At 34.7% G+C, this 21,702-nt stretch overlaps 1 protein-coding gene across 8 annotated transcripts in view; it reads right to left on the bottom strand.

Annotated features, from left to right (window-relative positions):
- The window catches only part of smash (smallish), a 250,339-nt gene that overhangs the window by 102,654 nt on the left and 125,983 nt on the right, over positions 1-21,702 (bottom strand). For 5 of the 8 annotated variants that reach the window (XM_068763759.1, XM_068763764.1, XM_068763765.1 and 2 more), the window contains one exon: positions 7,352-7,570. In XM_068763759.1, the coding sequence (XP_068619860.1) occupies positions 7,352-7,456 (105 nt within the window). In that variant the 5' untranslated portion in view covers positions 7,457-7,570. Of the gene's footprint in view, positions 1-7,351; positions 7,571-8,535; positions 8,676-21,702 lie in introns of those variants that run through there. The other 3 variants (XM_068763761.1, XM_068763760.1, XM_068763762.1) reach the window with 3 other exon arrangements.

Below are 21,702 nucleotides of genomic sequence, written 5' to 3'. Positions count from 1 at the left end.
AACAAATAATATATGATTGTCAAAAAATAAAGGCGGCCGTGCCGAACACAAGACTTTGTTTTATTATTAATGTACGAGTAGCAATCCTTTTACTGTATATTTCTCGTGACATTTCGTTGATTTGACGGCTGAACGTCAAGAAAACAAAAGTGACAAATAAGGTAGGCTTATGAAGTTATAAGTAATAAGCAAAAAAAACTAAAAAATACTTGGATTTTTTATCTACACACACACACACACACACACATATATACACTTATACATATATATATGTGTGTGTGTGTGTGTGTGTGTGGATATATAGCATCATCTGTTTTTAGCATAACGTGACTGAAGTATTTTAAAACATTTGGAAGTAAGAAATCTTGATTTTACTGGAGGATGGAGACATTAATTATACATATTATATAGTTATCTGAAATATTTTTCTCCGGCATATAATTTACAAGGAAATGATCTGTTTTTTTCTCTTCTATCAAAGTTTCAGCACCGTCGTAACAATATAAACCTTATTAATCAAGATCATAAGATATGAAGTTGTTTAAAACTCTCAAGTTAACCCACATAGTATGTTACCGTGAAGTTTTGACTGAACGAGCAAGTATTTAACACTTGCTGAAGTAAGGATATATCACACAATTCTAGCATTTAGTAAGCTATACCAAATTTCAAAGATGGAGGAATAGTTGAGCACAAACATGAATCAAACAAGTTCCACAAAAAGCTAAAATTGTCATTTTAAACTCACGCAATAGAAAGGCAGGTAATTTTTTTTCTTGGTAGGACTATCTATAATTGCAAAGTGGCTGTGTCTCAAAAATTGGAATATAATTTAATATATTTGACTGTTATTATGCTTTAAGCCAATGCGTAGACGCTGTTTTGACACGATTTAGGAGATAAAATCCGAATTAAACGTCTTGAAGGCTATACTAGACTATTCAGAACGTTTCTGACTGTAAAAATCTTTCGCGAAAAAGTGTTTTACCGGACTAGGATAACTTTGAAGGTAATTAAATGAATTTGGAATAATAAATGAAGAAATCACATATTATATAGTACAGTAATACCTCGCTTTACGCGAGGGATACGTTCGAAAAAAAATCGCGTTAACTGAAATTCGCGTATAACGAGGTTTATGATTAAACATAGTCAAAAATTATTACAAAAAAATACAAATCATTTTAATCAATCACTTTAATTCTAGGAACACTATGCAACACATACTCTTATTTTTTACGGAAAAATATATCTATTGTCTTTTGGGTAACGTTTTGTTTACATTATACGTTCATAACACCCGACACTGTTTTTAATTGTTTGACAGATGGTCAAGACACCATAGAGAAGTTGATGACTACATTATATTTATATGCACTCTTTCGCGTAATTCGAGGCATTTGAGCGCAAAATTTGCAATTCGCGTTATAGTGAAACCGCGTATAACGGGGTCGCGTAAAGCGGGTATGTATTACTGTATAACAAATTAATACCCCTGAATGTTTACATACGATAATGCGTTCAGAAACTTTCGCATTCAAACCTGACCCGTAACATTTGAGCTGCGCTTCGCGAAGGCCGTTCAGCTGCAAATGTCAGCTGTTATTACAGGTGCTCTGGGAAGTAAGCGGCAAGGACGCACGCCCTAGCGGACCTCTTCCTTCTACGATTCACCTCGACGGATTCCACTGAGATATTAATTAACTTACATCTGTATTTATTGCTGTTATTATATTACTGATAAATGACGACGAATGTTCTTTGTTGTTCAGCCTTGTAATGTATCCACGGTTGGGACAGAAGCCTTTCCGCACAGAGAAGGTACGAATATCAAAACTAATTTTGACTGAATTTCCTGTGTGGATATATAAAATATAGTTGTAATGAATTAAATAAAATATTATATTGACCATTTGCATTACAAACGTAAAAAATAAAAAAAATGTTTATTTGCATTTTTTAGATTATTAATGCAAAAGTTCAAAGTGAGTCATTCGACCCGTTACGATATGTTTAGTTTTAATCGACTTAAAATATTCTTTCAAAGGTGATAGTTGGTATATCAATAAATATGGTAAATACATAAAACTATTTCATCATAGTTTCTATAAAAAGCTACTAGATAGCGCTAGTCAGCCTGTATGTAGGACTGTTTTACCGACGCTTTATTCTCTTTAAAACCACTCTGTATGTGTGTAATATTTGCTCCAAAAAATAATTGTCATAATTATATATTACAAAAATAGTGTTTCCGTCTTCCTTGACATTGAATAGCAACCTACCATCGTCTGCACAATGCAATATACGAAATAAGAGCATCCAAGTATATTAACATAGATATTTTTTAAACTCTTAAAATATTTTTGATTCCCCGCGTCCGATTGGATTTTATTATTAATATATTTAATACATATAGAATTATTGAATGCCGAAGGCTTTATCTACCAGTTAACGGTTAGGACGGTGCAGAGATTGGCAATTTCTTGTTGGCAATTATTGCATGAACGTATACGATATTGTCTAATATGGGGCACCGGAAAGAAAAGTCGCTTTCTTAAGTTAAATTCACACGAATACATTTTAACAGGTTTTTATTTCTAATCAACAATATATTCACCTTCGTTCTCCTTTTGCCATCTAGTATACAAAATCAATGCCGGAGCGGTAACTCTGTATAATATGTCAACAGAAATAACATTACTTTCCGATCCCCTTAATACTTTTACTTTTCTCTCTTTAAAAATATTTTTATTAAAAACTGATTGTATTTTATAAAAATTAAGCAGATGAGATTTTGGTAAATATTTTTAATTGTTTTATACCTTAAAAATTTCAGATCTGCCACTAAAGAAATAGTACATTATTCGAAACTAATTATTGTCGTGCACTCTTTATAAAACTATATTTGTAAAGAGCAACTGTTGAGTTTCTCGCCGGCTCTTAGCAGAACTGCCTTCAGAGCTGGTGGTAGCTTCCTGTAGGTACAACGAAGTGCTTGTAACATCCTATTTGATTATTCTTTTATTTTGATTTTTAATTGAAATGTTTACGCGTCAAGTGTGGACTACGTCACCTTATTTTGTTTTCAAACTATAATTGCGTATTGAAGTCATATAAACTTAGTGTATCATGTAAATATTTCAATTCTTATGAAAGCTGTTTGCAAAGTAATGAGACAAACATACGAAGTTCAATAACAAACCCTCTGTTGCAACAAACATTTGTAGATAATGCATCTGTGCCGCGTGCTGTTTATATTGTGAGATCATAGCTCCATCACTGTTTTTGTTATTGTAAAAGGGGAATATAATAGTTCATATTTTATATTCTTATATACAAGATGATTGGTAATATATGAAAGATTTAGAGGGATAAAAATATGGTTCATTTTTCTGCCTACGGTTTTAGATTTATTTACACCACATAGAGTGGCAATTGGTAGATGGAATGGACACGAATTTAACCCTTCCGCTTTTATATAATAAGTATATATGTTACATATGAAGGCGTAAGAATCTAAAAAACACTTCTGTGGGGCATGACACGAAAAAGGTTGGTAAATACTGTTCTATTTAACTATTGAAATGTTTATAAATTCTGGCAGTACAAAATTTATAAGAACAGCAAATAGTAATTGGTTTTAATTTCGAAATTTCGATCTTTTAACTATATTATCAATACCTTATTTATTATATCTGAAACAATTGATTTTTTGATATGATGTACCATACATCAATTGACAGTAAATGAGCTATATATTAACATTTTTAAATCTTTTACACCTATAACCATTCAACAAAGTTTCCCATACATTAATTATTAACTAACATAGTTCTGTAATGTTAAATTGATGAGGTATTAAAACATTTGTTCGAAAAAATACTATTTGAGTAGGTAAGAGAAATATGAACAAAATATTGCACATCGACCTTTGGAAAGAGACAATAACAAAGCTAATTTCAGCTTTGTAGAGCACTTTCTCTGTCCCACACTACCTATGTGACGTTTTGTCAGTCGTTGTTTTTCGTGCGAAAGAAATAATGTTCTACGAAATTAGCCGATTGTCTCTTTCCAAAGGTCGATGTGCAATATTTATAGCCGGGTACTGTACTTTAGTTATTTAAATTGTTATAAATAGCTCACGCCCTTGACATAAGGTAAAAAAGTCTAAGTCACTCGTGGGTTACAACTGGACGACCTTGCACCGGCTGGTATACTTCTAACCACATTGCAGTTCATCGGAAATGCAACTTAATAGTTTTAAAAATAGAGTTTAATGTTATTTGCCTGATAAAAGTCGACGGCATCGTGAGAAACGTGAAAGGATATGCAAATTGCGTTTGATATGTAACATCCTTGTATAGTGGAAGAGCTATAAGCGTCGAGGTTGGTGTGAGCTTTTTTTAGATCTTTTCAAATAGGACGTCCGGTTCCGTACGGATAGGGTGAGAGAAATTAATTGAAGAAATAAAGTTGATCAAAGACTTTTGAACTTTCATTCCGACTTGGTTATATATGTTATCAACTAGCTCAAAAGTTATTATAAATAAACTCAGCACTTTAATAGACTGAAGGCACTACTCTCTATATATACAAATAAATATAATATGAGTGTCTGTATATAATATTTAAGCTAACCGATTTTTACTATATACATATGAATATGTCGTGTCGTTGTAGAGTCTAATATGTTAATGTTGATTCCACCGCGAGGTGCTACTTTTATATAAATATATATATATATATATAAATTTATGCGGTAAAGTATAAGCGCCATCTGTCTACAAAGTCCACTGCTTCATCCATATTCCACATTGTCATCCTCAGGTTCTATGCTAATATATGTGCGCTGGTTGCTCTAAAACCAGCTGGCTGCTGGTTTTCTCTGTCGCACAAAATTAAAACGACTGACAAATCGTCACATAGGTAGTGTGGAACAGAGATAGTGCTCTACAAAGCCCAAATTTGCCGATTGTCTCTTTCCAAACGTCGATGTGCAATATTTATTGCCGGGTACTGTAGTATTACACACTAAAACATTCGATCGCTTTTGAAGCTATAATAAAAGTTTTACTAACCTGCTATATTCAACGCTAGTAGCGTATAACGTAACGCGAAATAACGTTATTAACGTTATCATAACACGGAATATATAGCTGCGAAGTACGTGCAACTGGTCGCAGATAGACGGTGAACACGACACGAGAATTTCGCGTCGATTCGCAACAATTACAAGTAATCGATAGGCGGCGAGGTTGAGTTGAGAAAGATTGCGGTTAAACAATGGATTTATTGTCGCGGAATGCGAAACTTAAATGCTGACCGCCGAGAAAAATTGTACAAAGTTAATAAGTATTTCAGGTAAATTTGACAAGTTTAGATCACAATATTTAATGGAATCAGGCGTTACCTCGCGGAAGTCCATCCTAAGTAAGAAAAGGACCAATATTTAGCCACTTCCGCACATGCAGTGGTAGTCGTGCAACAAAGTGCACCGCCCGCCAGCTCGCTGATAAATGCGTATGCGGCAAACAATGCGAATCACACAACCGCTACCGCCAAATCACTCAACACGTGTTTCACCCCTCCACGGGGCATCTTCAGGAGCCATGTTACACCAATTAGTGCCAAACACAGAGTGATTTGAAAGTTTAGATCACATTTTGGTAAAATTCATCATACGACGCCCACAGCTGGACATACGCCTCTCCATAGATATAATTTAATTTAATACTCTTTACTGTACACGCTGGAAAATATATACATAGTTGCATAATAGTAAAAAAAAAGTACACGAGGCAATATCTTTTCTCTCAACCATAGTATGGAAACAGTAGACGACTAAATAACAGGTATTAATGTGTACATATAAACAAAACATACATACATGTGTATATGGCATTTATACTCATGATAAATACAGTATAATACATATTTATAAATACTGACTTGGATCTCACTTGCCTCGGAAAGAATAAAGAAACATAGAAAGAAGAAGATATCAATTAATAAATAATCTAGGGTCTAGTAGATATTTTTTAACCATTTTCTTAAGAATAAGTAGTATTTTACACATCTTATATTCATAAGTAACTTATTCCACAAACGAACGGAATGTATGGTAAAAGATATGGACGAAGAAAAATGCGCCGGCATTTTTAAATTCAGGTTTACAATAGGGTCGGGTGGAAGTCACTTCTATCTAGCATCTTCTGATGACCTTGACATGATCATTTGCCCACCTGTGGGTAGACGTCGTTCACTTGCCGGGCTTTTCTTTACTCCAGAAGCTAGAGAACGCACATTTACCTTTATAGAATATAATACACGACGATACATTTTTATATATACATCGCCAACTACAAATGCTTTCATAGCTTCCCAATGGCATGTGCATCTAGCCTCGAGGCTCCTTGATCTATCGAAGCTTGAAGGCCTCTAGCGGCTCCTCCGGCTGATCCACGGAGTGACTCAGTTCTAGCCCTCTCGAGGTTGAGGTCCTCTTGTGGGAATCCTCGACTGCTATCACTTCAAAAATACTTAGCGCTGGGAAAATTGGCAGAAGAAACTCCAGCAACGCTTCTATCTAGTATAGGAGTTGGTGTCCCTGTTCAGATTATTTAGAACAAAATTCAATCATTACATTTGGTATAGCACGCCTTTACAGATAGCCCTAAATACGACCGTTAAATAACACTGACCACAGAGAAAATAAAGTGAAAGCGATTTTTTACGTTCGATATTTAAACGCAGTCGAAACCGAATGTCACCCGAGCGGATATTGATTTAAATAAGTAAAAATCAAATTTATTTTTATTATTCGAACAAATACAGTTATATCTCAGGAATAAATGAAATTTTAACTTGTTACGTATCCGTCGAGACGGTTCGACAAGGCTACAACACCGCTACACTGATAGCTTATCTGTAAGATAATAATTACACGGCAAACAATAACAAACTTGAAGAAAAATATTTCAACTAGTTTTTTCCTAAATATTCTAAAGTTAATATATTTTATCCGTTTCTAGTGCCTGTAAATATATTGTCGCTGTGTTGTGCTTGTGGCTCAAATATAACATGGTACTGGATGTCATCAGCTGTTTGATAGAATTTTCAAAAATCCGATCCTACTTGTTATCTACTCGAAGAAATGATTATTCCTACCAAATTTCAAGTCTTTGAGCTTAATGGTTTCAGAGATATCGTGATGAGTAGCTGGCGAAAGGCCAGCAAGACTTCCAAAATGCGAATAAAGGGCCTTGCTGATGTGAAATCTCTAGAAGGGGCTTATGTCTCATACTGGGCCTACTATGGTTCAATTGGTGGTGAAGCTGAAGATGGTACTTACCGTTTTCGAGTAACCACTGCCCGCGCTGCCATCCGAGGAGTTGCTGAGCCGCCGCTCGCTGCTGGAGGCGGGCGGCGACCAGGCTGCACCACTGTCCGACGGCATTGTCACCACTCTCACATCCTCATCACCACCAGTCCGACCAGCCGACGCTGTTCGCGCACAAACACTAAAACACTTCACTGATCAACTTTAACCCGCGGTCCATTTTACGACTACCTGGAAAAGGAAACAACAATTATTTATATTATTTTTATTCATTATTATTACAGTCACATGTTTTGCGTATTGAAGACAAAGTCGAATTTTAATTATAAAGATACAAAGACAACCTAATATGTTAAAATCGAATTAAAATTCCATTCCTAGGAATATATTCTTCAAGTGATTCTAAAAGTGTTTACAACACATCTATTTATTTAAACATTTTTGAACATTGCCAGTTTAGCGGTAGAAGACTGACACTTGCGATCATAGCTTCGATTCCCGGGATACAATCTTATATAACTCACAGTTTGTGCATTAATTATATAGGATTGCCACAGCTCACAAACAACCTTTCACACGATGAGCAGCAGTATTCTCCTCGTACTATAATATCACATACTAAGGTATATCCCCCATTGATATATTTTTTTGGGAACCTATGTGTCACAGTGGGCCTCTATGGGTGAAACGACGAAAAAGATTAGACTTGTAATGCTAATTTTTTAAATATTTTTTTTTCTAAATAAAATTTTACAAGCACTCAAAAATTAAACTATATCTCCCGTGTACATCTTTGTAACAAATTAAAATTATTAAACATTTTTAATAATATTAGATTAATTGTAAGTTCCACTATACGTAATGTGGTAATTTAAAATTAATCTCCTTGCATTATAATTTTCTTACTAATATTATCGTAGCACTACATATCATTAAAAATTTACAAATCATTCATATAACACGAATTTAATAAAAGACGGTATAACACGTGTATAATTTCGTAATTATTTGAAATTATACTCGGAACAGTCAAGTTAGCATAATTCTATTACAACTCGTACAGCACGGATTCCGATTATTCACAAGATAAAGAACAACACGAGCTGTTGACAAGAGATTGGCGAGATTACCACAGCTAGCTGTTGTAAAAGGCTTCCACAAATGAGGTTACATTTATTTTAACTCACAAGACATACCTACGTATTTATAATCCGCACACGATTCTCAAATATAAATATAAAACACAATTACCGGATGGAGGCGGTGAATAATAAAAATAGAAACACAAACTCGTACGTGTTAAGTTAAGAAAGGTTACGCAACACGTCCGTACCGTACGGCGGCGCGGTCGAGACTGCCGAGTGAGGGACAATCGAGCAATAAAAATTTCTTAATCGATATCTCGTTTATCTTTTTTTTTTTCGTTGCAACATTACGCAATGCGTTCTACTATATAAAATTGTATTGTTGAACTGTTATTTTTTTTTTGCGCTGAATCGATTTGTTCTGTATTCGAATAGATTTACATTGACCGGACGGTAATTGGTTTTTAGAACTGTCGGAACTAATACCATAAATAATTCCGGAATGTGAATCAGGTGCAATAAAGATATAAATCAAATCTGGTTTATGGAGCATCTTAACAATCAACTACAAATATATTCCGAACTATCTTTGTAAAAATGTGTCAACATTTTTAATAATTTTAACGGAGTTTTCAAACACTTATTGAATTGATTTTTTTAAACTTTAAAATGATTTCTAAGGTATATACTTAATGCTACAGATTTATAGTTTGTACATTAAACTCTACTAATGCAAATGCGTACACATGCATGCTTGAAAAGCCTTTTAACACTAAACCAAAACTTAAATACCAGCTTAAAATGATTTTCTTTATAACCTTGAAATCTGTTTAACCTGCACTAAGCGTTCTGCTACCACGAGCAGTGCAAGACCGATCATCTTAGATGAAAAGAAGAAAAAATTGTTTTGTTTATTTTGTCTTATTTCTATAATTGAGTTTATTATGTGTACGACAATTAATAATTGCTTTGGAGAGTGTGTGTTGCAATTACATAAAATAATTCTTTCATTTCCTTTCTTCCATCGGACAAGACGAAAGGATTCACGACATCCGTACACTGTTGAAATACCTTCCACCCGCACTGAGCGTTTTGATACAACCTTTCAAGTCAGACAGAAGTCAAATGATTTGCCTATGATCATAAAAAAGGTTTAAATTTGCGTTTTAAGTAAATTCAGTCACCGTTGTCCAGTTGACTTGACGTAACGTAACCATTTAAAAGTTTTTATTTCGTTTCATCGCCCTTGAAAAAGCTTTTTGCGCTACCGTATTAAATTTATTTTTATCAATATAAAAGTTGAAATATTAATTCGTTTATACCTTTTTTTTGTATACTACCATGTTTGGTATAAGTTATAACTTACAATACCCGGCGATATATATTGCACATCGACCTTTGGAAAGAGACTATCTCCGTCCCACACTACTTATGTGACGTTTTGTCAGTCGTATTTCGTGCGATAGAGATAACGCTCTACGAAGTCAAAGTTAGCCGTTTGTCTCTTTCCAAAGGTCGATGTGCAATATTTTTCGCCGGGTACTGTATACCTACAGATATGTACAAACATTTGATAAGATATTTATGCATATAAAAAGTAAATAAACTAAATATTTTTTTGTTAAATTCCATGCGGATAAAATCGCAGTTACAGCTAGCTTGCAATATTGTTTTTATGACCAATATTTAGCCACTTCCCCAGACGCAGTAGTAGTCGTGCAACAAAGTGCACCGCCCGCCAGACTTTGTGTTTGGCACTAAACTCCTGAAGATGCGCCGTGGAGGGGTGAAACACGTGTTGAGTGATTTGGCGGTGGCAGTTGTGTGATTCGCATTGTTTGCCGCATACGCATTAATCATACAGGGCGGTGCACTTTGTTGCACGACTACCGCATGTGCGAAAGTGGCTAAATATTGGTCTTTTACTTACTTAGGATGGACTTTCGCAAGGTAACGCCTGATTTCATGAAATATTGTGTTTTTGAGTAAAATCAAATCCTAAACTTACAATAACATAAAACAGTACTTTTTCACCTGGTTAAAGAGATATAGAGACAGAGCTAATTTATGGCAACATAGAACTTCAATCAAACGAGAATAAATATTTCATGTTAGACCCTTTCGTGTTTCGAACTTCCAGAACATTCTATATGTGCTATGAGTTTCGACTATGGTTATGTCAAGCTACTCTTTCGGTAACCACCGTCAGGGCGGTATCAGTAACTGGAGAGTCAATCTAGAAGCATGCCCAATCTCACAACATAATGCTATAGACTTCTCGATTAGTACACGCCACGACAAAACCTCCCAAACGGGAAACATTATGTACACATTCAAATATAAAAGCGAAAAAGCTAACTGGGCATGCTTCAAGACTGAACTCCACACTATCGTGACGAACTCTAACTTACTAGACACAAAAATATTCAATTTGAACGCGGGCGACTTAGACGTCATTATAGAGCAGGGCTTCTTAAACTTTTGTCATTCACGACCCCATTTATGATGGCGAGTATAAATTACTATTTTTGATGATTTATTTATTAGGTAACAATATACATATGAAAACATATAGTTTTAGAATTCGTTTTGAAACATACAAAAATCTAAAATTAAAAATTGCACAAAAAGGTATAAAATTGTATTTATATAAGTTTAAAACCTTCAACAAATGCGCGTATCTAGACGCAAGTCCACAGTATTTCACCAGGTATAGTAATGTTATAAAATGGTATATATATATATTGGACATTAAAATCTCTCGACCCTAGAATTTTGCTACGCGACCCCATTTGGGGTCGCGACCCATAGTTTAAGAAGCCCTGTTAGACCAAAATCACTGACACCATACACGCAGCGTGTAAAGTTTCTATGCCAACCAGGGGTGCTGGGACGCGATCCAAACCTTCAAACAGACCTGTAGCGACTTAAATCTGAGGTCGTTCATCTACACCGTCGATTACATGCCGCTGAACGACATCACGCGCCTTCAGACACGATATTAACAAAAGCTTCATCATAATTAATGATGTCCACAACTGGACATAGACCAACCCTATAGAATTTCAATAGACGCTTTTGTCAGCGGCCTGTGTCCAGTGTCTTGGACGACCTTCAAAACGGTCATATTTCTACCTTATACGTACCTTATACCTTACCCTTTTTTTTTTAATGACCCCCGCTATTGGGGGCCTCTCGTACCCCTATCTTGTGGTGGGACAGGGTCTTTTTTGGGCAATTTATTTTTTTCACTTAATTTTTTTTCTCTGCTTCCATTCTTCACATGATCTTTCATTCCATTCTTTTATACCACATTTCTTCTTTCTTACCCTTTTGCTCTGTTCGTCTATCATTCTTCCCTTTTTCGTTTTACATTTTTTGATTTTTATTTTTAATTTAACATTTTTTTACACATTATTACTTATTCTATAATTATTTCTATCACAGTTTTGTTTCTATTTACGTTTTTAATCTATTTATATTTTTATACTCTGTTTGTTTTATTTCTTTCTATCGCCCTTTTGGCGATCTCTATACAAAGGGATATGAACGCCTGTTTGTCATCGCCGCCTATCAGGGCGGCTATTGTCTCCTCCCTTATTTCAACGCCAGACCGGCACTCGAAGCCGTGCCGGTGACCTTACCCTTAGAGACTTCCAAATTCAGAGAGAGATGAAGTCATAACAAAAATAATACGACATAGTATTTACGTGTAGTATGTACGTATAGTATGAGAAATAACCCGGGTTATAGATTTGTGTCAATTTGTAAGCACGTGCCAGGTATCGCGACTTAGTTCGCTAACAATGGAACAGGCCCTCGGCTGCGAGATATTTCACTAATGGGTCTACACGTTAGACAAAGACTGGACAAGTCCGTAAATTTTACATTTGAATCCTTTTATATCGATATTGTTATGTTAAACATGTTTTGGATTTTAACACTAAGGTGAGTAAAAGTTTAAAAAAGACTATATAAATCCGTAAATTTTAAAAAGTTGAATTTTTAAATATTAAATATCAACATCGTCGTCTTACAGTGTTGTCGTATGACAGTGTTTCACAATGAAGAGACCACACCACGCCCCACGTTCAATTCGAAAATGGACTGAACACGACTTTAACCCTTTCGCTTTAGTATAAAAAACATATATTTTACACAGGGAGCATAGAATTTTAGTCTATCAGTCATCTGATGACTGACACTGTGCTTTCTATTCAACCCGCGTCAGTCATCAATGACTGACACAATTATTCTTTCTGTCCCTAGTGACTGACAGATACTCGTATATAAAATTTATCCACCTATAAAGTATATTTAATTTTTAATACAAGCGAGATTGCGTTATAAATGTACATGGATGTGTGTTTAGAAAACTTTCATGGATGTATTTATAACAAGGTGAATTTAAAAATTGTCGATTGCAGGTATCATTTAATTTCTTGCTGATATATTGTTGCATGGAGTCCAGCTCACGTGGCCTGATGAAGTAGTTATAAAACCGCACGGCACTCGACGTGTTAAAATAATAAATCTTTTCTCAACTCCCAGACTGCATGCAGGTATTCTTAATTTAGAATTGGAACACGCGAAGCAAAAATATTGACATCCGTTTAAACAACACCGGCAACCGGAAGTGGCGGCCATTAAGCTAAAAATATAACTGTTCTAACGCTGCTATACTTTTGCAATGAAAAGGTATTCAGACAGCGGAGCGATTTATACGAAAGCTATGGTTAAAATCATTAAAATTTAATTATTTTTTATCTCCTTACCGCCGGTTGCAGCCCACCTAATTAGTGAGTATAATCAAAACGTCGTAAAATATAAAAGATCGTATCGAAAACATTTTATAAGCAGCCTCTTCAGTAGGAGAAAGAGCGGATATATATTCCATTTAAATTTTATAGTTTTATCCCTAATGTGCATCAATAAAGAGATCGTTAAAACGTTTCTTGTTTTATTCGGTCAAATAATTACACAATTTTAATACCACGCATAAGCGCATTCTTTCGAAATATCAAAAGTTTGGGAGACACAGTTAAGACGAAACTGTATTTTTGATACATACATTCATACATATATATATAGTTGGATCAGTTGGTAATTAAACAATTGATGTTATCACAATTCGGACCTGACCGGAGAAGGGGCTACGGCCTCATGATCTTTGCTCATCCACTTTTCTGATGATCAAAAGTCATCAACATCTTTCATTCCTGCCTTTGTAATCAAAGTTAAAAGTACAAAAATCCGCATTGTGCAAATGTAAAAGCGTGTGCACACAAGTACAGTCAGTATCGTTGCGTTGCCCAAAGAATTAATAACATTTGCATCCAACACGAGATTTGAATATTAGTATTAGTACTTGATTTAAATAAGTACTCAGTATATCGGAGAGTCAGAGTTCAAAATAAATATATATGTTTAGTCGAATACGCAAAACTAAATTCTAAGAAATATTTTCATTTGCATGACTGCGTTGTAAACTCTTGTAGTGGTTTAAAAATATGTATTACGAGGTATTATACATCTATGCCTATCAATAATAAGTAGATTCATAGATGAATAATTAAACTTACATAGTTTTTTTTTTTTAATGGTCCCCGCTGTTGGGGACCTCTCGTTCCCCTATCTCGTGTGGGACAGGGACTTTTTAATTCTAGTAATTTATTTTATTTTGCAAGATACGTAGTGTTGGTTTTATTTTTACTTATTGCATTTATTACCACCTTCCTGCAGTAGCTAAGGAAGTATTCGACTTACATAGTTTAGCGAATTGGCAAGTTAAAGTAACAGTGGACAGGTGAAATATCACTCAGAACAGACTGAACACATATAATTCAGACCATGTCCAGTCCATGCACCAGGTGATATAGTTGTCCAGACCAGTCCTGTTGAAAATCTCTGGGGAAAGAGTAATGTGGACCGCGGTTTGGACTGCAACTCAAAACACGTACAGTATTCCTATTCTAGAACACTCTAGAATATAAAGCTTCGGTTATTACTAAGCTATTGTTAGATTTTGACACAGTAGTGTTTTATTGAAAAATAAAATCATGGTCACCCTACACTTTCAATGTAGGAACTGTTAGGTAGATACGTACAAGTTGTGATTAAATCTGGAGCACCTAATCCTATAGCAATAGAGTCCAGAGTCTATGTCAGATTTATAGAGTATTGTAAAGGATAAACTGTGCTAATAGGAGAAATCTGCTGTCCTTGTCGGAGGCGTATGATTCAGAGCGTGCCAAATGCTAATTTCTCTATCGCTTGAATACCGCTAGCGATATAGGTAGATGTATCGCATGCAAATTACCAATTAGTGCAGTATTTTTATCTTTCGTTTGTCGCTCTGAGAGTAAACTGTCAGGGGGTAGATTAATTTAATTATGTCTCCTAGTTTGAATTTAGAACTCTATGTTAAAGTGACCTGAATGATCTTGTCTACCGACGTTATGTGAAAGTAAAGAACATCTATTATCCAACTCAATGATTTATGTTTAGTACACTGTATAATGTTTACATTGAACATAATCATCCAATATATAAAATTCTCGTGTCACAGTGTTCGAACTTGAACTCCTCCGAAACGGCTTGACCGATTTTTACCAAATTTTACATGCGTATTCAGTATGTCTGAGAATCGGCTACTATCTATTTTCCATACCCCTAAGTGATAAGGGTGGTCCACCCCTAAATTTTATTTTTAATTTTTTAGACAATTTTTTGGTTTTTATTTTATTATGATACAGCATACAAAAATACATACAAACTTAAATTTTCACCCCTCTACGATCAACCCTTATCTTACATTTGTTAATTAAAAACTTTTTTTTGCAAAACAACGTTTGCGGGATCAGCCAGTAGTTTTATATATTTTTATAATGATTTTAAGTCGAATGAAAAATTGTCAAATACATATTAAAATCTCAGCTCACATTTACAGTATCCGGCAATAAATATTGTACACCGACAGGTAGTGTGGGAAAGAGATAGTGCTCTACAAAGCCGAAATTATCCGATTATCTCTTTCTAAAGGGCGATGAGCAATATTTATCACCAGGTACTGTAATTCAATTAAAAAATTTGAAGTTTTATTATTTGATATATGAGTAAGGCTTTCAACAACTAAACTAGATGATAAAAGCTTCGAAGGTATAAAAATATAAAATTAATTTATCCAATGTTAGAGCTTTTAACAGAACTCTTATTATATTTATTATATTATAAATCTTTTGCTTACTAAACAATTATTTGATGATATTTATTAAAAATAAATAATTCTAAAATTACACTGTTTTGCCTATTAAAATAATCTTCATATAAAGTCGAACATACCTTGTGAAAAAGGATATATATAAAACATTAACTATATTGTACAGATTTTAGTAGTTTTATAAAGAATTGTACAGGAACAATAAAAGAAATGGAGCAGTTCCGTATGGCGGGCAGTACAAATAACGGCTTTATATTGGCATGTACACGCCGTTACAACCGTTTCACAGATAATAGTGAGAATACTGTATATATAAAACACGTCTCCATAGATATAACATCAGATATATAATTATTCTATGTTGTGTAGATATGATAGTTGAATAAATGTTAATTGTAAGTGAAGGTGCCTGTAATACCTATGGAGGTCTTTAAATGTCATACCATCATATCAGCAAATATACGCCCTCTGCAAGACATAAGCTATGCCTTGGAAACGGAGATAAAGTTAAAGATAGATTTAGAAATCATCGCCTTAATGATGGGCGACGACAACCTTCGCCCATCATTCCTATCGATTGCTCGTAGGGTGGTGATTGACACTGTTAATAGAAACAAAACAGTATAGATAAGTAGGTACCTAATAAACTGCATATAAAATAACTAGTCAATTAATAATAGGATAAGTAGAATAAGCAAAGTGTAGTAATGTATTAAGAATGCACAACCTAATTAAAACTGTGATAAAAAGATAGAATAAGTCAATAATAAAATAAACCTAATAAAAAAACCTAAGAGTAATAATATGATGGAAGGTAGGCGATGAAAGCAAGAAGGAATGAAAGATATTGTGACGGAAATAAGGTAAGAATAAAGGAAATTGAGAAGAATGACAGTGAGTGAAGAATAAAGATGAAAGATCTGAAAAACTTATTTGTAAACAAAGACCCTGATGCCAACTAATTAGGGGTACGAGAGGCCTTCAATAGCGGGGGCCATTACAAAACAAAAAAAGACATAAGCTAACTTCAAATATCGCCACAATGATCACCTTATGTCTTCGGTCTACCTAGTGGAATACCTGCCTAAGCCACGACTATCAGGTTGTTGTCGCTCACTCATGAACCTTTTGGCAATAGCTACACATAATCTACACAACGACACACATATGTGAGAAGTTGACAAAATACAGTATTTCCAATTCCTCGATGCGTCGCTGATGATTACGTAACTTAGCTCCTAGATATCTTAGATGTGAAGAATGGAATTTTTATTCATCCATAAAAAGCGTCTCTAAAATCACATCCCAAGATACTGCTGAATATGTTCTAGAAAAATCTTTAAAAAATACAGTTCAAACAAAACATACCTGTGATACAATCTTTGCTATGTAAGAATATTTTTATTGCCTATAAATCGCGTATGAATTTATTACTAATAGAAATAGTTGTTTTTTTTTTCTCACAATAAACATCATTAAAACCAGTCACATGAAATGACATCATCGTAGAAAATTCTAGAATTCTATTTTCAATGATTAACACAATATAATTGAATATTATTCATCGATGGTAATTTTCTCAGATGACTATTCTAACACATAATTCATTTACAACGAATAAGTCGTATATAGAGGAAAAAATACCTGTATAATTATAAATAGTTTATTGGATATAGATGTAAAAGTTTTAAAGGGATGAATATATGGCACATTTGACAGCAAATAATGTATAGTACACCATATACTACAACAAATGGTTTTTTAAAAAATTTAGTAATAAAAAGTATTTTCAAAATTCGTATCTCAGCAAATTAAAATTCATTGTTTTTATTATCTGTAAAAAAAAACTGCAGGGGCAGGCTTCGTTCTGCCAGAAATTATATGGCTGTCACATTCCAATAGAATAAATAAATTAATATAACATATTTCAGAGTGAACACTTTATAAAGGGTAATTAGAAATAGGTGTAATGATTTTTGCTGACAAATGAAGTATATATTAACTCTTTCAAAGCTTTTTCAACTATAACCAATCATCCTGTATATAAAAAAGCTATCAACAAATATTTTATCTGGTGTAAAGACAATCGTTTCGTAAATAAAATATGTTTTAAGGTTATAAATATTGCAGTATTTTTACTATCTACTGTCTTGCAATCTACCATCAAAGCCTACATATGTATGTCTAATAGTCGCGCTACAGTACTTGCTAATTAACGTGGTACCTTCGAGATTACGTACACAACCGTAAACAGGCCGTAACCGTAAAAACTTGGCAGTTCGCCGGTCGCGATCCAAACTGCTCGACTCAGCTAACGGTCGCCTTGCGAAGCTGTGCGGAGAATGTTTTATACGTAACGTGTTTCGTGCACGTAAGTTAAGTTACTTTTCTGTGCAGCTTATAATTCTATGTAGACGGAAAACCCTGGATACAAGGTGCAAGGCGTCCGCTGCCAGATACACGCCTCCCCTAAAACTCCCGGGATGTGTATTTGGCACAGTACTGACAGGCAGCTATGAGTTCCGTAGTAGAAATGTCCCCTCCGAACTCTTCTTCCCCCAGAGTGCAGGATATCTGGTGTCCATCCAGAAAATCCCCCCTCCCTCGATACCAAAAAAGGCCTCCACTATAAATATATCGAAATAAAATTTCCAACCGGACCAACGACATAGTTAGAATTGAAAGAGATCATTGACCAGAACCAGTGAACACAAGACCAGACATCGTGATGACATTTGGATGAGGTTTATGCCTTGCAGTGGATATCTATCACATAAATGATGATGATATGTAAGAAAAGGACCAATATTTAGCCACTTCCGCACATGCAGTGGTAGTAGGTATGCGGCAAAGAATGCGAATCACACAACCGCCACCGCCTAATCACTCAACACGTGTTTCACCCCTCCACGGGGCATCTTCAGGAGTTATGTTACACCGATTAGTGCCAAACACAGAGGGCACTCTGCATTACCTGGCTATATTGGCTCACATTTATCAGCGGGCTGGCGGACGGTGCACTTTGTTGCACGTCTACCACTGCATATGCGGATGTGGCTAAATATTGTTTTTTTTCTTACTTAGGATGAACTTCCGCGAGGTAACGCCTGATTCCATTAAATATTATGATGATATATTTCCAAAACAACACGACCTGAACAATGTCATCCCTTTACCGTTCACAATATGCCTAACGCAAGGTATAGTCCAAACCCAAGGCATGATAACCGATGACTCATTTCCTCCTGTAGGTGTCTTACGTGACCGAGATGTTGCCAGAGGACTGTGATAGCACTATGATTACGGTATATCCTCATTTAAATAAACAATATTACTAAAAAGAAATAACGATTTAAACTAACCACGGATATCAAAGATATATAGATATATAATCGAATATATGTTATTTAAAATTTCAATGCAAATTAATAGTCGCCGAAATACACTGCCACCGGAAATGATCTATTATAGTGAGATGTTACACTTCCGACCACGCCCAGCCGACCTAGATACGTCGATCTTGAAACGGTACCGCTATCAACTCTTTACAGATCATTAACAGGTTCAAACTAAAACAAACAGTGGCGCTAAATTGTTTTGATGCTCTCTTCTTGTATTGTATAAATCAATTGAGTTTGTAGAAAGTTTTCTTTATGATCACGAAACGTTCTAAATTCTCGCATACTAGCATATGCATGTTTAATGGTATCAGGCGTTATTTTTCGGAAGTCCATCCTAAGTAAGAAAAGGACCAATATATAGCTACTTCCGCACATGCAGATTTACTTCACTGTGTTTGGCATTAATCGGTATAACATTACTCATGAAGATGCCCCGTGGAGGGGTGAAACACTTTTTAGTGATTTAGCGGTGGTAGTTGTGTAATTCGCATTGTTTGCCGCCTGCGCATTTATCAGTGGGCTGGCGGGCGGTGCACTTTATTGTACGACTACGACTGCATGTGCGGAAGTAGCTATATATTGGCCCTTTTCTTATATAGCTTATGCATGGTCACGGTGTAGAGCTGGAGGTACACGAAACACTAAACAAGTGTGTATGTTGGCGTGAAAAAATGAGGGTACATGAATATTTATCGCCTTTCGATACTGAAGAACTAAAATACATTCCTGAAATTGTATTTAAATATCGGTTGCAATCGTAAAGTTTACATTAAATGACTATATGGGATAATTTAATTATCAATACAAAGTTTATATTTAGTCGCAAGTTACTGCAAACGATTTAATGGAATCAGGCGTTACCTTGCGGAAGTCCATCCTAAGCAACTCTGTGTTTGGCACTAATCGGTATAACATAACTCCTGAAGATGCAGGGGTGAAACACGTGTTGAGTAATTTGGTGGTGGCGGTTGTGTGATTCGCATTGTTTGCCGCGTACGCATTTATCAGCGGGCTGGCGGGCGGTACATTTGTTGCACGACTACCACTGCATGTGCGGAAGTGGCTAAATATTGGTCCTTTTCTTGCTTACTGCAAGTAGTTAAATATGTTTGCTAATAGATATATAAATCATATGCATGTTTATATTAAAATCATAACGACTGTCAAAGTGAAAAGGGTAGGCAGCTAATCCTCAATGCAAACAGATTAACTGTCAGAATGTATCGAAATCCGCGTCGAAAGTTAAGGTCAAGCGAACCATAAAATGCACAAGGGCAAGTTGCTTTCTTTTATCAGTTTATTGCCGCTTCGATACGGCATATTTAAATTGGTTAATGAAGTGTAAAATTTAAATATTTACTATTTAATATGTTTATCATGCAAACGGCTTAGTAAAGTGTTTTGAAATCGCCATAATCAATTAAATGCTGTTGGCGCTGACTAAGTCATAATGTTACTGTCGCCCGTTTCAAATAACTATGAATAATAAAAATACATAGTTACAGAAATATTTAAAAGAAAGAATAAAAATCGGTAAATTTTTTTTAAGTTAAACGGTTTTTATTTGATACCCATATTGTGGTGGTTGTGGAAAAATATGTACCTAGTCCGCCATATTGAAACGGCGTCCATCTTGAATTTTAAATTTTGACATAATAATCGTGTTTTACTAGTGTAGCCCTTTCATTTGATACTCGTATTAAGGGGGTTAAGGGAAAATATGTAATCCGCCATTTTGTATCGGCGGCCATCTTAGATTTATAATGTTATTAATTTTATTATATTGTATTGTCATCTAAATTAAATGTGTGTACCAAATTTCAAATCAATCTGACAACGAAAAGGTGCTTAAATTTCAATTTAATATAAGAGTCGAACTAAATAAACAATAGTTACAATAAACATTTGTATTATGATCATAAATTATCAGTTTAAAAAAAACAGATACGTTAAATTCCCTTCCTGTTTTTTTTTAAATCGCTTCAACTAGGAAGCGAAAGACAGAAAAAAAAATACTGCGATAAGTAAAAGAATTTAACGGAGCAAGTTTTAATGTCGTCGAATGTAAGGACATAGGAAGTTACTAGAAGCGTCGTATGAAAAAAAAAAAGGTTTCAACTGCGATGCAGCAGTAATTACGCGGCAATTCTAACAATTTAAGACTGTAAAGGTTGTGTAAAAACTCTTCTATAGGATTAGAAGTAATTTAAGCCTCTTAAAGAATTGCCAATGAATTAACGCGATCAAAAGTTGTTATCCTTGGTTGCTTTCCGCTATTTAAGTATCTAGTGATAGTTACCTGGAGTTGTTAAGGGAATATAAAATTCCGCAAAACATTTTTGAACTTCAAAGTAAAAAAGTAAATGGAGAAGGCATATTATTCAATAAACGTATATTTAACATACAAGAATCTTTGACAGTAACGTCGATTATTTCGTTTTTACTTAGACTACTCGTATGTCTGACAGAACAGATATGTGCATAAATCTGTATTGTTAAACTTTTTAAAAGAGATGTATTTGTGGAGTTACTGCCTGTTTCTTCTCCACAAATATAATACCTTATGTAATATCCTTATGGAATATCATATAATAAGAGATCCTTAAAATTTTCAATGTTGAATAAATTAATTTTATTTTTATCTTTTTAATTAAGTTC

The sequence above is a fragment of the Battus philenor genome, unplaced genomic scaffold (assembly GCF_028537555.1).
Source record: "Battus philenor isolate CCGP_79_NKW_IND1 unplaced genomic scaffold, ilBatPhil1.0.hap1 SCAF_18, whole genome shotgun sequence".
Lineage (NCBI taxonomy): Eukaryota > Metazoa > Arthropoda > Insecta > Lepidoptera > Papilionidae > Battus > Battus philenor.
Note: the sequence above shows the minus strand (reverse complement) of the source record. Positions and strands in the feature narration are given on the sequence as shown.